At 39.7% G+C, this 18687-nt stretch overlaps 1 protein-coding gene across 1 annotated transcript in view; it reads left to right on the top strand.

Moving 5' to 3' along the window:
* Positions 1-18687, top strand: part of myo1d (myosin 1D) — a 120853-nt gene that overhangs the window by 9989 nt on the left and 92177 nt on the right. Inside the window, exons 2-11 of the mRNA XM_034217540.1 lie at positions 9121-9329; positions 9956-10049; positions 12828-12993; positions 13118-13171; positions 13514-13609; positions 14309-14425; positions 15378-15581; positions 15993-16138; positions 16336-16450; positions 16961-17131. Coding sequence (XP_034073431.1) covers positions 9121-9329; positions 9956-10049; positions 12828-12993; positions 13118-13171; positions 13514-13609; positions 14309-14425; positions 15378-15581; positions 15993-16138; positions 16336-16450; positions 16961-17131 — 1372 coding nt within the window. The remainder of the gene's footprint in view (positions 1-9120; positions 9330-9955; positions 10050-12827; positions 12994-13117; positions 13172-13513; positions 13610-14308; positions 14426-15377; positions 15582-15992; positions 16139-16335; positions 16451-16960; positions 17132-18687) is intronic.

Here is an 18687-nt window from a genome sequence, read left to right as displayed (position 1 = left end):
GTCTTAAATTGCCAGTGTAAGCCTATGTAAAATAGCATTTCCTGCATATTAAAAATCTTATATATGATAATTGACTTACTTTACCCAAAATAGCTATTTACTGTTACCTAATTTGACCTATGGGTATTAAAACATCCCGTTGTTTTCTATCCCTTTCCACTCTGTGTTCCATTCTTTGTCCATCTGTCTGTTTTTCTCTTCTTCCCTGCCCTTCTTTTAGCCCTGATTAAAAACATAGTGCCTTCCTGAAATAGCATGTTGAGTAATGTTCCTTTGGATAGGTTTGTCTTTATTTCTCTCTCGCTCTCTGTTTCTCCAGTTATTCCCTTTTTACATGAGCCACTGCTGGTCCGTGTGTAAAAGCGTAAACAAGTTCTGCTTCAGGCTATCAGCCAGGCCTCAAAACCCCACCACTCCTCCCTTCCTTCAACCAGAGAGATATTTTTATTGAATTTTGGAAATGTAATCAGATCGAAATTGTCTCTGGAAATGCGTGTTTCAGTAACAGCTTGGTGGCAGCACTGTCTGTGTGTCTGTGTGTAAAGGGGTGGGGTGGAAGACTGCCATCCCAGTTAGCAAAGAAAGGAGGGTCAGCCACCTGATCTGCAGCCAGGCTGTTTACACATGGCTCTCATTTCCCATAAGTACCTAGACCGGCCATCCTCATGGGAACATCCTGTAGTGTGAATGGTGAACACATGCTGCTCAGTTCTATTCAAGCATGGACTTGTGACTAAGTCTTTGAGTGTGCTTGCTGCAGAGGATTGCTGCACAGTGCAAGTGCAGATGTAACCTTAGCTTTTCTTTCACCATTAATGGCTGCAATCTTTTTTTTAAACCATATAGATGAAGGATACATCTCCCCTTCCTCACACCATACAAAAGTGATGCCTAACTATTCCAGGTCTCAGAAGTTTTTTTTTTTACAAAGCTATCTCTGCAAGGATGAATCATAATTAAGACGTTTTCAAGTTCTGGTTAGATATTAAAATGAACAAACACACTATGGTTCAAATAATAATTAGTGACAACACCATTAGTTATTAGACAATAGAGGATTATTCATGTCTCTGTAATCAGGAAATAACATATTCAGAATTGTTTTAACTTTAGTGTGAGCACAGCAATATGTCTTACATCATGTTACATAATCTGCCTCCATGCTCCATCCTCAGTGCAGAGCAGCTGTGTCGGTAGCAGGGAAACTACCCCTTCTGATTTTGGAAGGAGATTGATGTGGGCCTGAGGGAGGGTGGATGTGTTGACGGGCTGCGTCTCCTACGAACAGTCTGGGAGCTGCTGTTTAGCACTAAGCAGGCTTTACAAAGCAGCGGAAAATCCCCCAATGCAGAGCCCAGATGTCTGATGGCTGCAGACCGTGAAGGAGGCCTCTGTCACACTGTACAGTGCATACATGAGTGGAGGAGAGCAACCGTTTTGACTTATTTCTGGTGGGGCCTCAAAATAGAAACAAGAGTGATATGTCGACGACAAAAGCCCAGAGGGATGTTAAACCTCAGCTTTGTTCATACAGCATCGTTACTAGCCTCTCAGGAGCAATAGTGGTCATAAAGAGTTGAAGAATGGATGCAATGACAAGCCAAGTTTACCCATTATTCAGCAAGACTTCATCTTAATGTCCTTCATGACGAGCGTGTCACAGCTGCTACTGCTCACCTTCACAGGCAAATCAGTGGGCTTCACTAGAATAACTAACTTCTCGTTGTTTTAAGAATATCTGCATACGAAATACGCCAAAGTTTCTCTACTTCAGGCACCTAGAATGTATTTATATAAAACAATCTAACAAGAAAATCATTTATGATTAAACTGTTCACAAGTCATACATCATGTAATGACATTTTTAGGAACCTCGGATTTAAGACAATAGTGAGCTTCTAGTATTGTGTCAACAGTCTGTGTGTTTCCCTTTCCTGTGGTCTGAACATAACAATGCCCCCCTGCCTGCACAAGGTGAGTTACATGAGGGAAGGTCCCAGTTTGGAGCTGAAGAGTTTCACTGGCCTGCAAAGAGCTCTGACCTCAACCCCATCCAGCTTAATGATAAAACACAACATTGACTGTCTTCTCTGATATTTTTTTGTCAGAATGGGAGAAAATCCCTGCCGATCAATACAATTATATATATATATATATATATATATATATATGGGTGTTATGTACACAGAGGCGTGTGGTGCAGTGGGTTGTGTGTTGGTGTTCGGATCAGGGGGTCGGGTAGGGCTGCTCAATTAAAATATATATATTTCTTTGATTTGTTTTTCGATTGAATTATACTTAAAGTTCAGGGTAATCAACTGTTAAAAACATACTACATGTTTTTTTTTCAATAAATTGATGTTTTCAAAGTAAATGGATAATCGTTTTTAATAATCGTGATATCAATTATTGACCCAAATAATCAAGATTATGATTTTTGCCATAATCGAGCAGCCCTAGTCACAGGTTCAAACCCCACTGCAGTCAGCATGTCGTTGTGTCCCTGAGACACTTCACCCCTAAGTGCTCCTGTGGGGGTTGCCCTCAGTACTGAGTATGTTAGTCGCTTTGGATAAAAGCGTCTAACAAGTGACATGTAATGTCATTTTTGGTTTGGCTATGTTATATAGGCCATAATGTTTTTTAGACTTCGTTAACAGCCATGTTCAGTGTGCTTTGGCACTGTGTATTCCAATTGTCTGACTTTTAGAATTTTAAAACGTATTATTGCATCTGCCAAAATACCTAATCCAGTATTTTCTGGCTTCTACTAATCTTTCCCATCCTCAGTGAGTTTATTTGCTGTGACTATAAACTCTTAATCCCTTTAGGATAGAGTGGTGAATAATTAAATTACTCCAGAAAGATGGGTTAAAAAGACAAGTTATTCATTATAAAATAATCTTTCATCTGCTGCAAGGCGTGTAATGCACAGTATTTCCTTCAAATGTTATTATAACATTAGAAAAAGAATAAAGCATATTTCAGTCCTGCAGATGAGATGAATAAAAGCACAGAAAAAAATGGCATCTAATTAATCTGCTAGTTATTAGATATATGTTTTGTCTTTAAAATACCATAGAATTGCTATAAAAACACATTTAGTTATTCTGGACGCCTAGGTGGAGTCATGTTTATTTGACCACCTCTCAGAAATCAAATAATGCTTTTTTTCATATATTTTGAAGACAAGTTAAAAATGCTCCCATATCTAAAGTCGAAAGCAGTCAATATTTTGCTTTAAAAGTTAATATAACTACATTTGAAATAATAAAAATGCTTAATGATCTGCTTGCTATGTTGCAGCACTAAAACATTTTTTGTAAATGTTTCATGAGCTTTTCAAAACAACACTTAAGAAAGACTACAGATGAGATGTCCTTTACCCAGCAGCAGCAGCCATGTGGATAAGCCCTCCTGCACATTGCTGTCAATCTCAACAAGAGCAGTGATGGTAATAAACTCTGAGATAAAAGTAGAACAGACACAGATTAACTCCCTTTATAATTCCTACATTGACCCTAAAGTTGAAACCTATAAAGATGAAAACACGTGCCGGCTGGATACGGGCCACATATTGCTCCATATAACACATACTGATACACAGCTTGTATGGGACTGTGTTTAAGTCCAGATACACTTTCTCTGTTGCCATGAATTTCTGCTTTGAATTCAACTTTACTAGCAGAAGCTAACATGTGTCGTATGTTTTTACGAGGGTTCATCGAGCAGCACTTCACTTCATTTAGAATTGCTCAGCATAAGTAAGTGAAACATTTTGGTGTTAGAGACAGACAATTATGTTAAATGTCGTAATTACACCAGCGTGTCCAGCCTCAGGGTAGAGATGTTGTGAGCATTATTTGAATCACACTTACCTCTATTCTTTTCTGAAGTTTATTTTCAGTCGGGTATAGGGGAGAGATTGTTGGTGAGAAAATGTCATAAATGGCTCCCGCTCCTCCCTCAGTTAACCATAAAAAAGACCCACCCAAACAAGATTGGAGACAGTGGTTGTGCTCGGCTTTGCTCTGTAATTCACTTCTATGGGGAGTGTGTTGTGTGTGCGTGTGTGTGCGTGTGTGTGCGTGTGTGTGGCATTAGCGTTCCTCTGGTGTTTTTGGGGCAGAAAAAGTTCCTTGGTAAAACCTTTTTCCACTGTGTTTTTGTGTATGGCAAGTCTTTGGAGTCACTTTTGAACATGTTTGCACGGTCAGAGGTTGGTCGAGATAATAACAGCACTGACAACTTTTAGGAATATAAACAACTCAAGAGTATCAAGAAAAAACAAACAAATCTTAGAGTATAATACTTAAAAGCGTTATTCCCAAACATGGACACAGCTCCCCAGACTCCATTAGCAGCTTCATTTCGATACACTGCAACTAGTTCCTATTGGTCAGTCACACCAGGAGCAGATAAGCAGGCTAGTTGTCTGTCATGCTCAAATCTCCCATGAGCAAGTATGCTAACATTAGCTGGTTGACCTGATGTATTTGATGCTCTTATGTTGGCTTTTTAACTATTGCAAAATATAAAAGTGCAAACTTTGTTCAGTTTCTAAAGGCTTACATGTAGGCAGCTCTGAGCATAGACTTGAGTCATTAAAAGATCACAAACAATCAAACTCAATCCTCAGTTTAACAACAAATAAACTGAGTATGAATGATCAACCATGTGCAGGATTTTCTGTTTTGTTTTCAGAGCCAGAAGTTCTGGAAAACATGAATGGGTTCATTTTTGGGAAATTCCAGTGGACTGTCTTAAACCTCAAACAACGAACAAGCTTTGTTTCTGTTGTAGTATGCCAAGTGCAGAATCTAACAAGCTGCACATAAATAGTCTCATGATCATTTCACACCAGCAGGTCCCTCAGTGGGAGTCAGACTATACATAACATCAATCAATATCTGATGTTTCTCTCCCCTTGTCTCTACACGCCTCCTCTCTCTGTTTCTGTCTCGTTTCCTGGCATCTTTTGGGATGGGTCCTTTCGGAAATAGATCACTGGGCTGCCGGTCAGATCAGTTCGGACCCACCCCTCCCCTCACAGCTGGACAGACAGAAAGATGAAGGAGGGGGGGGTGATGAAGTAAGAGTTGTGCTGTTATACCTCAAAGGATTAATAGACTGGTAAACCTTCCCTCTAGTTTGATGTACTTTCAAACTGAAATGTACTTCTCAATCTTCATCTAACATGAAGCTTCAAATTACCCAATTTATTCTGAAGGTCAAAAAAGAACCAAAAGTGTTACTACATTGAAATCTGATTCAGTCTCCATGCAACTATAAATAGTGTTTTCTAGGAGACTGCTATGACCCATACAGTCCTCTAATCCTGCGTCTATTAAATCCGCTAAATGAGAGTGGAGCAGATGGATCAGCCAACGCTCAATCTCAGTTGACACGCACAAACTGATTGATTTGTCTCTTTTCTCCTCGACGTGGAACCATTTTAGTCTCAAAAATGATGCGATTGTAAATGTAGAGGTGGGGGTAAAACTCCCGGGCACCTCTAGATCTAGATTGTCAGTGATTTGATGATTTAATGTCTGCCTGTGTTTTTCTAAGCTGTGCAGCTTCACAGAGAATCCACACTGTGGTATAGTCTGATGTGGTTTGTTTGTCTAGTGTGTAATGTTTTGTTATTGGGTGGAAAAAATGAAAATTACAATACCAGACTGACACTCCCAAGGATAATATTTGTTCAAAAAACCCTTGACGTGTATTTGAATGATGTAATGTTCCTGAACTTCTTGTCCTTTTTGAAACAATTTAGCAACATTGCCTAACTTCAAATAAGTGATAGTTTTTGCACATTTGTGATAGGCTAAGGCTAATCCATAGAAATGAGTCTCTACCTGTCACCTTGTTCAGGGGTGTTTATTAAATCAGCGTGCATGAATTAAAATGTTTACTTTACTTTTTGAACTCATGGGGCTGCAGAGTTTGACATCAAATGCAAGCCTTAACATAAATAAACATATTTTAAACACACAGATTTTGTACAAGGGCAACAATACTCCCTTGAGACTGGTTTGCTTTATAATGGTATATTAACGTTGTTAGACATTTTATACCGGTAATGTACAGATAAGAAGAGTTCAACCAATGTCACTTGTCATTATTCATCAATAAAGATCCGGATATACAGATGGGTGACACATCTCAATCAAATCCCACAATGGTGAAATACAATCACATATTTGGTATTAACAGTATAGCGGAATGTTTACGTCTCCTTTTATCGCTAAACATGAGTGGATTATTTTAATATCTTGCATTTAAACAATATTATTAGGTGTTTATGAGCTTTCCTTTCGTCTGGTTTGGAACCATATCAATTCCCAAGATGAAAAATACCTCCAGATGTTTTCATTTTGTACAGACGCCATCTATACATACAGTACGCAGCTCGGACTCCACATACACCCCCCTCCCTTTATCTCAACCATTGTTGAAGATCCCCCAGCAGCTATTGTACGTTGAGTGGGCAGCTCTCCGTGTTGGCCCATGCAGGGGGCGACGTCTGAGACAAAGACCTCCGATTGACATTTGAACAATGGAGCGAGCACACAGCAGCCTCTTGACTGGGGGGGGGGGGCACAATGGCTTTTTCTGTGGCATCAGGATCCGAAGAGCCAGCTAGTTAGCTTAGCTTTTACATTTTCATTATCAATGAATCCAACAAATCTTTTCAGAGACAAGTAAGAACTGTCCATCCCAGTACGACAAAATCCAAGTGAATGTCTTCTTTAGTCAGTCCTTAACCCAAAGCTTTTTAGGATGATACGATATAAAACGGAGTAAATCAGGAGAACGGCATTTTCAGTTTCTTTTGCTTGCAAATTGACTGACGTTTTTTTTGTTGAATATTATTATTTCTCTGTCGATAACAGAAAGTGGCATTATTTACACAAAAGCCTCTTATTCTGCATCTTTATTCTACCGTCTTCATATCAGGTCATTGTCAGCCAGCCGTGCCAGTTTGTGCATGGCCTGACATACAGTAAGATTACTGACATGCAGTATGAACACATAAGGATGAGCTAATGCAGCATGTGTAGTGTGGTAAAGCATTGTTGTACCTAGCTGCAACATGAGTCGTGTTATCCCACCCTATAGCGTTGCTCAGTATTTCACTTGTAAATTCGATGACAATATTGAGCACTAATTTATTTGACGTTGCCATGCTCAACAATTGGTTACTGTTTTTTTGTTCCCACTAAAATGCACTATTAACATACCTTTTTAAAAGTTCAGTGCGGATATGATTTATACAAAATGATTGAAAAATGCAAGGTTTAGAAACACTGATAAACAAGAAGAATGTCATGGACATCCATCAACAGCCAGTTGGATGTATGTTAAGGTTAAAAGCTGAGTAATAATGTTCTCATCATTCAGCGCTTGATTTGTAATTCTACCAGTGACTCAGCAATTTCATTCAAATATATGGTAACTCAATATCTGGCAAATCGTTTTAGCAATTATGAGCTTGATTGATTTTTCATCTGGCAATCGCTTCAAACCCACAATCACAAACACTTTGCGTGGGCCTGTTAGGACCGTTTTGGAATAATCTGCGTTTGGCTCTGTTTGCAAGGCAGCGGCAGAGGTTTGGCAGCTGTGAAGAAAGAGGCCATTCTTCTGTTGAGAGTAACTGGGCTCCTAGTTCTCTTTGGAGAGGAAGGAAGTCAGGCAGGCGGGCCTGAGGCTGGGGGAGAGAGACAGAGATCAAAAGATTGTGTGATTTAGAGAGATGGGCACAGAAAGTGAGATAGAGCTACTCTGTACCTTTTTGAAAAAGATGTCCATGTCAGAAAAATACAACCATATCAATAGTTGTAATGACTATGGAAGTTTATTTATATAGCCCTCGTCACACAAACCAACCTGCATTCTGCACACATGCAGGCAGGGGTCATTTGTTATAGCATCCTTAACAATAGGCATTCATCTGCTGCTGTAATAAACGACACTCCTCTGGTTACAGTCTTTGCACAATATATTGGAACCTGGCTGCAGGGTTTATCCTCCATTCAGTCGTCATCAGGTCCAGCACTGCTGTTTGGTAATCAGGTGTTGCTCACAGTTTAAAATGCATCTTAGCAATGTTGGATTGGGTTGAAGTCCAAACAGGAAAACACGTCTTATAGAACTGGCTTTGTGCATGGAGGACATTGTCATTTGAAACCGGAAAGGGACAACAAACTCATTCTGTTGACATAAAGTTGGAAGCTCACTATTGTTTAGATCTCATTGTATGTTGCAGCACTAACACAATTGAAGGAGGAAGAGTTCAGGAGCAGAGAGTTGATGTTGTCCCTCAATACAGCATCGGTGTCAGATATATTGACTCCCTTATTGACGGTGTTAGAGGTTTTGAAAAAGGCTTTGAGCTTGTAACATGCAAACTGTCAGATTGTAACATGCAAACTGAAAGATTGTAACATGCAAACTGAAAGATTGTAACATGCAAACTGAAAGATTGTAACATGCAAACTGAAAGATTGTAACATGCAAACTGAAAGATTGTAACATGCAAACTGAAAGATTGTAACATGCAAAATTGTGCCGTTGGACAGATTGAAAACATCAACTCACAATATATATGGCTTATTTACCGATGTAAATGTCAGATACATTTATTTAAAGTGGCAAATGTTAAGCTGGTTATACAGTTATTGAAATACAATTTGACTTGTGATTCAATTCCTTTTAGGAAGTTGCTGCATAATGAGTGTCATTGTGAGTTGAAGTGACGGGCCGTCCCAGTCAGCGTGATGTTGCTTTGTATCGGAATGATTTTTAATGCAATTGACATTTTTTATTAGAATTTCCTTTTTTCAAATAGTTTCTGGTAATTGCTTGATGCTGGATTCTACAAAAGTATTGACTGATGCTAAACGTTTTAAAGCAGTAGTTTTGTAAATAAAAAGCATTTTATTCCTTCTCTGGCAGAGTTTGATTATAAATTCATCCCAAAATAGAAATGCTTATAAATGAAGACGGTAAACTCAATGGGTAAATTCGCCTGCTTAAACACAAACACAAGACAAGTAGAAGGACATTGAACATTTGATAAAACCACTAAAAAGCCCCGTTGTGTTCCCTCAGGTTTGAGAAGGGGAGGATCTACACCTACATCGGGGAGGTGGTGGTGTCCGTCAACCCTTACCGTGCCATGAACATCTACGGCCGCGACATGGTGGAGCAGTATAAGGGCCGCGAGCTGTACGAGAGGCCCCCCCACCTGTTCGCCATCGCTGACGCTGCTTACAAGGCCATGAAGAGGAGGAACAAAGACACTTGTATTGTCATCTCAGGTAACACAGAAAGCCCCCCTGCATGGGCCACACCAAGAGAACAAAGATGTTTTACTCTCTCTACATTTCACAAGAAACGACAAGTCAGGGAACGCATTTCTTCTGAGAACTTTATTTTACAAAATATAAAAAACCACTGTAATCCTCCTTTATTTCCTCTTATACTCCGGTGTTATCTCTCCTGACCGATGTTCTGGAGCAAATGTCCTGAACATATTCATATAACCTCTGACCTTTGTTAAGTTAATAAAAGTAATGAATACAAAAGATGTTCTTATGTGGATATAAGCTGTGCTGGAGAAGCCATGCAGAGGATGAAGCACCACTTAGTGGTCAGAAGGGGGAACTGAGCATCTTAAAACCATAGTGTCATGAATCCATACCCAGACAAAAATATAGTTTGGTCTATTAACTCACTTGAAAATAAAAGTGGTGTTGTATACTGAAACATGTTTGTGCAACACAGTATCGTTTTTAAAGTATGACACAACAAATCAGGCTTTGGGCATGGGTCTTTTCAGGTTTATTATTCATTCATTTATAAAGCAAACTGCCTAAAAATGACTACTGAAATAAAAATGGATGCTTTTAAAGACACACTGCACTGTGTATTGTTTTCATTGCAGGGGAAAGTGGAGCCGGAAAGACAGAAGCCAGCAAGTACATAATGCAATACATTGCTGCTATCACCAATCCCAATCAGAGGGCTGAAGTTGAAAGGTGAGTTGCTGCTGCTATTGACCCGGTTAAGTCGCACTGAAAAGACCGTACACAGGCTTGGTTTGTGGAATGGGGAGTGGGTACGGAGGAGTTTTTCTTTGAATTCTTCAAATGGAGTTGTTATGCATGGTTAACCACACAAACAGTCATACAAATCAAAGAATACATTGGATAATACATTGGATAATAACAAATAAAAAGTCATTTCAAACCTGTCTCAAAATCCACCAAAGAATGTTCAGCAATAATCCTCTTCCTCAAATTAGAGTTTCTAGCTGCAGCAAAAGGTCTATTTTAGTACGTACATAGAAAGAGCTTCATATCTCATTCTTAATTATCTATATTCTAGGTCACATTTCTTATCTTGAATGTATGGTTGATAGAAGCAAGTCATATTCCACAAATGATTACTGCCACATATCAAAGTCTCAGCTATTAAACCATATGATCCATAACTGACAGCCCACACAAAGTTAAGGTCAGGCATAAAGTGTCATCTGGGTATCATTTGGGTCACAGGCCAGCCAGTCTTTATGTGACAGGAGCAATATGTGTTATGTTATGTATGTTTTTATTCTTAACAGTATTGCAATATCCATTTCACTGTATAATATATTTTAAACAATAAAAAACCTCTATTAAATGTTCTATACTCTTACCAGCTAAGTCTAAACTTTACAGCTATTCGGACAAAAGCAATACAGTGTTATCGAGGTTCAAGAGAGTTTTTAGATTAGATCATATAGTTTCAATGGTATCATTAGCCTTCAACCTGGTAAATAAAAAGCCAGACATTTCTGAGCAAAAAATGCCTCTTTGAAAAGAGGTTTTTAACAAAATGACAGATTTTAGATATTCGTTTGAAATGATGAATTGATTCTCCTGCAAGAATGTAGCACCGGGTCAAGTCCTACATTGTGTACATGGAGGCAGATCAATCAGTCTTTCTAACTTCTACTGACTATAGGGTTGCCAACCGTCCCGTATTAGCCGGGACGCCCCGTATTTGAGCCCAAAGGGGCGTGTCCCGTATGGGACTTTGTTTGTCCCGGACTCCCGTGTAAAGGGAAAAATAAAAAATATGTTTCTATTTGCGCGCAATGCAGTGTGTCTGGCTGCGTGCCTGTGTGTTTGTGTGCTTTATGCAAAGGACCGCTCAGTTGACAGGGCAGGCACTGTGTGTGTGTGTGTGTGTGTGTGTGTGTGTGTGTGTGTGTGTGTGTGTGTGTGTGTGTGTGTGTGTGTGTGTGTGTGTGTGTGTGTGTGTGTGTGTGTGTGTGTGTTGTGTGTGTGTGTGTGGTGTGTGTGTGTGTGTGTGTGTGTGTGTGTGTGTGTGTGTGTGTGTGTGTGTGTGTGTGTGTGTGTGTGTGTGTGTGTGTGTGTGTGTGTGTGTGTGTGTGTGTGTGTGTGTGTGTGTGTGTGTGTGTGTTGTGTGTGTGTGTGTGTGTGGTGTGTGTGTGTGTGTGTGTGTGTGTGTGTGTGTGTGTGTGTGTGTGTGTGTGTGTGTGTGTGTGTGTGTCAGCTGATTGATGGGATAATGGTTGGTTGAAGGATAACATGAAGTCTAATAATGATGTACCGTGCATGTTCACATCATGTATACTTTGCATTACTTAATACCATTTTTCAAATATTTATTTTTTAACATTTTGGACAAAATAGCCAATTGTACATCGAGGTGCCCAGATGTCCCTAGTGCCCACCTATCTGATTTGAACATGCTGATGTACAATGTGATGTAGTAGCCTAATGCAGGTGTAAGACCATTGTGTTTGTGTTATAGGTATGCATAGTTTTCTATGCATTTTGAGGGTTTTGGGGGGTTTGACCCCCCAAAACATTTTCGAACCCTAGGGGCTGGCTCCCCCAAAAGAATTAAATAACATAACCCTAACCTGACCCTAACCCTAAAACCGAAATAAAGTAACAAAAAAAAGTAACTAAATCCGCCAGAAACCCGAAAATCTTCGCGCGCGCGTTTTTCCATTTCTGGAAGTTGGCAACCCTAACTGACTACTCCCAGTGTATTGTTATCTTTGTGAGTTAGCTATCAGCTAAGATTGTTGCTCGTCCCTCTCAGTTATTAGTGGGTCTCAGGGGAAAGCTTTTCCACGGTTTGCTAGTGGAAACACATTTAAAAACTCTAGCTGCACCTGGTCAAATATCACATACTGACACATCTGTCTGAATTTATACATGTAGTTTTCTGTTTTAATAACTCTGTACATGGTGATATATTTGTAACCTGCATTATTCTATTTGTTGTCCACTTGAGGGCAGCAGAACCAGCTATTAACACAACAATGGCACATCATTCACACTTATCACTTTATTGTCCACCAATTACATGAAATGGAAATGTGTCTTTGGCCCTGGCATATAAGGCCACACATACCATAAACAAACACACAGTAGGGAACATACAAAGTGCAACACAATTATGCATTTCAAAAGTGGAGGTGACCATGTGGCAGTTATGCAATTAAGTCACATTAGTGCCTATGCTTTCCAGCAATATTTAAAAATAAATGAGTAAATGTACATGACAAAATGATGGTCTTGGTTTTCGTAAATGTGCTTAGGGATAGGTTTCGATCAGATGTGAATGTGGAAGGATCATCATGTTATAAAGTTGATATTGTTAACAAGCTGTTTCCTATTAACTTATCTTAGATGTACTAAGAAGGTTTAAAGTAAAAGGCTGTAATGAAACATGTGGGTTCGCTCATTTATCCCCAGCCGACGTCTTAACCTGTTCTATCGTCCTGCCTTACACAGGGTGAAAAACATGCTGCTTAAATCCAACTGTGTCTTGGAGGCCTTCGGGAACGCCAAGACCAGCCGCAACGACAACTCCAGCCGCTTCGGCAAATACATGGACATCAACTTCGACTTCAAGGGAGACCCCATCGGAGGCCACATCAACAACTACCTTCTGGAAAAGGTATTGGAGTAGACATAGCTCTAATTGAAAGTGTCATAATCCCAACAAATGGGAATAACTGGCTTGTGTGATGCTCCGGGTGGCTTTAAAACGGCTGTTATGTAATGCTCCACTTTTTCCACAGTCCAGGGTCATTTTCCAACAGGAAGGAGAGAGGAGCTTTCATTCATTCTACCAGGTACATATGTAAAGAGCATTTGTACAGTACTGTATGTGTGTTAGTCATGCAACTGAACTCACAACCAGGAATATGAATCCATGAGTCATCAAGGGGCCTTTTGTACCTACATGTAGGAGCTCAATGAATTGAAAATGAATAAGCCATATTTATTGGATGTACAGTCATTACATTCAAATAACATGGACATGCCAATGACTTTAATAAATAATATTTGAGTTAAAATGTCATAAATGACAGTTGGTAGAAGTTTGCATAATGGCCGTTCAATGATTCAGAAACTCAAGAAGGGGGCTGTGTGTATGTTGTCAGTAATAATGTATGTTTTGTCCCCCCCCCTAGCTGCTCAAAGGAGCTCCAGATTCCCTGTTACGTTCTATTCACATCAAAAAGGACGCGACAGCCTACAACTACATCAAAGTTGGAGGCCAAATCAAGGTACTTCTTAAAGTTGAACTTACATTCTAACAAAAGTACAAGTAGCAAAGAATGAAAACCAGAGAACAAAAGTCTGAGAGCGTCAGTGTGAGTTAGTTTTCAGTGATATGGATGCAATCAAACACACCACTTACTGTACACACAGATGTGTTTCCTCACCACAGTTTACAGATTGTATTAAACAAAACAGTACAAAAGTCATGTATTGCATGTAAAGAGAGCATTGCCGTAATCACTGTTACTGTACAGAGGAGTGTTTTTGATGTAGACCTCAGCTTCGTGCCACAGTCTTTGCATGAGTTAATGAGTTGGAACAAATCCACTTGACAGCAACAAAACAACAGCCTGACGCAATGGAATACAACTCAACCAAACAGCTGAGGTAGCGGTTTATACACTGTGTGCCTCAGCGGCTCCTATTTTATAGCCAAACATCACAGCGGAGCAGCAGTTTCTAATGTCATTAACTGTGGGGAAATGACATCCCTGCTAGTTTGAAAGGGACAGGAACAGACTGGCTCCGGGACAAAACACTTTGATCCATGTTTATATTTGTTTAAGCAAATACATTTTTTAAAAGACAAAATGTTCTTAATTTGAAATCTTACTTGACATTACAATGATAAATCCAATCAACTTTAACACTGTTTACTTTCAGTATTTTGTTTGAATCCAACATTTCCCGTTCTCTCTCTCTAGTCTTCTATCAATGATGGCGCTGATTTCAAAGCTGTGGCTGATGCCATGAAAGTGATCGGTTTCACAGGGGATGAGATTCAGACTGTTTACAAGATCCTGGCCACCATCCTACATCTGGTAATACCCGATAATATCAAAATCCCCGCTCAAGTCTCACGCCAGCTGAGTCCCAATATGGGAGATACTGTGTATAGATTTGAGAGAAATGAGAGCCATATTGGCAAAGTGGGCCAGTATGCTTACCAGGATAGTAAGTGTATGGATTTGAAATAGCACACATTTGTTTACTCTTTTGTTTGTTTTTGACACTGGGTACTATTTCCAATGCAAAAGCAGCTCATTAAAAAAAAAGAAGATACATATATACGGTCTATAAGGGTCTATAATTTCCTGAGAATTTCCTAGGCTATTTCTGGTATACAGCTATATTATTTCGTACTGGAAACTAGAAGGAAACTATTGGAGTATTATTAGTCATTTTGACTTTATAAACAGTTTTCAAAGGAATTCATTTGAATAAGTGATATGTAGAAAACAGTGAACAGACATTATTTGTTCAATTGATTTGCCTGCAGTAAAAAAAATGCAGCAGCTAAACAGGTGTTCACTGTATAAAATACTCTCTTGTTTACTTTAGTTTTTATAATTTATTTGCAATTTTAACTATCTAAAGAATTTCCGCCGTTATCCTTTTCCAGGAACCTTCCTTTTTGTGAAATGTCCCTATTCTCTTGTTTTGCCTTGAGAAGATGGATACCCCTCTTGTATCTGTATCTTTTCTAAACTGGAACAGAAGCACCTAGCCTGACATCATTTGTACACAGACAACAATGTCAAAGTTACACATCTGCTATTATGGAGATTCACAAATGGCTACAGCCAGTCATGCCGTTTCCCAGCTACATGCTAAGCTTAGCTAATCACTGCCTCATATTTAGTGACATACATTAAACTGGTATCAATCTGTTCATCAAACTCTGTGGCAAGAACGCACATTTGTGTTTTCCACAATGATGAACTATACCTTATGCACTGCCGAATAATCCATGCATTGTGTCTTCTCTTCTAGGGCAACCTGACATTCGGGGTGGACGGAGATGTGACTTTGATAGAGAACACAAAGCTGGTGGCTGTGTTTAGCGACCTGCTGTCCACCAAAGAAGAAAACGTGGAGAAGGCCATGCTCTACCGTACCGTGGCCACGGGCCGGGACGTCATTGAGAAGCAGCACACGATGCAGGAGGCCAGCTACGGACGGGACGCTTTAGCCAAGGTAACTGTTTGATAGTTAATTACATGTTGTTGGTCTGTTGTCCAGCAGTACTGCACACAACACTTTCTCTGTATTTGGCCGTACACAAAGAGGGAAAAACACAACCAGCTGATGGCGAGGGGTTGTGACATTTCACCAAGCGCTTGGCGATAGTTTCATTGCAATTCACACTAATTCACACAAGCGTGAGTCACAATGTTGTGACTCCAGACAGAGGCTGGAGACTGTGGAGGAGGAAATGTATGTAGGCAGTTTCTAAACCAGCACTGTGGGCTGTGAACAAAAGTCTGACTCACATTATGACACACTCAATGACCCATCTGTGCTGTAATCCTCTCTGCCCTTGAGCAATGCACTTGTTCACCAGCCAATTAGTCTAATGACCCTGTTTTCATATTGTGTCGTCTTTAGGCCATGTACGAGCGACTGTTCTGCTGGATAGTGGGACGAATCAATGACATCATCGAGGTGAAAAACTACGACGCCAGAGTCCACGGGAAGAACACCGTCATCGGGGTGCTGGACATCTACGGGTTTGAGATTTTCCAGAACAACAGGTTAGCATGAGACACACTATTCCACCAAAACAATAAGAATCAAAACATCTGCATCCTTTCTCACAGAATGTTACGTTTGTCTGTATTTATTAGATTTTCTTGGTTGTAACAAAGACAACAAAGATCGCGTTTCTCCATATATAATTAGAAATGTATTCTGATGCATGCATAACATTCAATCCCCTCTATTTCTTTAGCTTTGAACAGTTCTGCATCAACTACTGTAATGAAAAGCTGCAGCAACTGTTCATCCAGCTGGTGCTAAAGCAGGAACAGGAAGAGTATCAACGAGAAGGCATCCCATGGAAACATGTAAGGGGGATTTTTCTTTTTCTTTTGTTATGCTTAGTTGCATCATTTTGCATTTCCAATGCCAAATATTTAAAGGACACAGAGCGGTGGAGTGGAGGGACATTTTGTTAGCCGACCTGGACATTTGCTTCACAAGGGCTTCCTCATCAAAAAGCAATGGGATTTTTTCATTGGATTGAAGAATATTTCAGAAGATCAGAACATTTGTGAGCGGTGTTTTACTGATAGCTTGTGTTTATCAAATGTATTAAACAGGCGTTTAACCCTAACATGTTAACAAAACTGTTGACCTCAAGACGAGATAAACCGATGAGGTAAAATGCTAACTCATTTTTGGGTTTTAGGAATCCTTCCTTCACCACTTTATTGTCTTATTCTTTCCAAAAAGCTTTGACTTCAGGAGATTAGTTTCACTGCTTCTTTTATTACCTTGTCAAAGTGTACAGCCTGCAGTATATTTCTGTCACTTTGACACAGTGTGACTTTTATTCTCCTGTCTTCTGTTGTCAGATTGATTACTTCAATAATCAGATCATAGTGGACTTGGTGGAGCAGCAGCATAAGGGCATCTTCTCTGTGCTGGACGAGGCCTGTATGAATGTGGGCAAAGTCACAGACGAGGTTTTCCTCCAGGGACTCAACGGCAAGCTGGCCAAACACGCCCACTACACCAGCCGCAAGGTAGGAATCACTACAACATGACCTATCCTTTAGATATACTAATAGAGAGGACTTGACTTGAGCTAAACAGTCTCTGATGCTTAGCTAAAGCTCAAATGCTTCTTAGCCTTCTTACCTTGTTATAATGGGTTTTTAAATGTTTTCTTTATTTGTATCTGCATCACACAACATATTCATTTCTTCATATTCCCTTTAACATTCACCATGTACACTTAACCACTTTACAATACTTCTGACACTGAAGACAGACACATCTAGAAAACCCCAGTGTTTCAATTGGAGCTGCAGCAATATGTCAATTCATTTGTCCTTTGGTGGAAAATAAATGAGGAACTATGTCAGTAATAAATCAGCCGTTTAGTAATTTACTATCCAAATAACCCAAATAAGGTTTTAGTTCCTCAGATGTGAGAATTAATTTAATTCTTGACAACAATATAAACACATTTCATCTGAAACATCACCCATCTATTTTATTTGCAGCCCTAGTCGCACATATCATATTTGTTAAGTCTCTTACAGTCAAAGTTGTGATTCACAGTTGAATTTATCACACATTCATGGCCATCATTTGCAAATATAATGAAACAAGCAAAACAATAAAATGAACAAAAGCCTTATTACAGACTTCAATCAGTATATCATATTCTGCTGGTGCAGGATGTGTCTGTAGTCATTTGAGAACACCAGAGGGCAGATTACAACGTGCAGTAAGTAACCATTAGAGCCTGAACATGATCCTGTTAGTTTAATAATCAGGAAGGCTTACAGTCTAATTCACTCTAATAAGTAAGCTAGACAAAACATAAGCCAATTTACTCTACCCAGCTTCTGTCTGGGATCAGATGCCTCGGATAAGGGGAAAGTCACCGATCTGGGGTCAGTGTATTTCAGTCTCTCGGCAGATGTTAAACATGTAAATAGGTCATAAGTAGACTTTAAAACCCAAGTTTTAAAATGACTGCTGTTTCCTGTACAACCACAAGGGGGCATCATCTGTCAGAGAGAGAGAGAGTGAGTCTGACTCGACACTTTGCGATGATGTGATGTCACTTCCAGCCAATGGGAGTGTGTGGAGCTGCTGTGTTTATAACGGACGTTGTAGTGAGAAAGGGAATGTATTTACTCATTTACGAGGATAACCAAGCAGAGAGCTGGGGAAAAGAGAAGGAGATGGTATGCAGTGAAAAGTTACAAATACTTAAAGCAACAGGCCACAGAGTGAGGCTTCCAGGAAAAGTACACGATCCCATGCAAAATTAAAGAGGCCCTATTATGCTTTTTGGGGTATCCCTTTCCTGTAGTGTGTTATTTAGGTTGTTGTGCATGTAAATGGTCTGCAAAGGCTCAAATCCCCAAATCCCCCCCGCCTGCCTGAAACACCTTAATTGGACTCCTTTGTTTACTTCTGCAACATAGTGACATCACTATGTAACAATCGCACTTCTATTGGATAATACTCCAACACATTGTAGAAAAAAGCAGCCTGGGCTCTGGTTTCAGACAGAGGGTGAAAAGAGGTGCTGCAGCACAGGCAGTATGAGAAAAGTAAAGGG

This window comes from Gymnodraco acuticeps, unplaced genomic scaffold (assembly GCF_902827175.1).
Source record: "Gymnodraco acuticeps unplaced genomic scaffold, fGymAcu1.1, whole genome shotgun sequence".
Classification (NCBI taxonomy): Eukaryota; Metazoa; Chordata; class Actinopteri; order Perciformes; family Bathydraconidae; genus Gymnodraco; species Gymnodraco acuticeps.
Note: the sequence above shows the minus strand (reverse complement) of the source record. Positions and strands in the feature narration are given on the sequence as shown.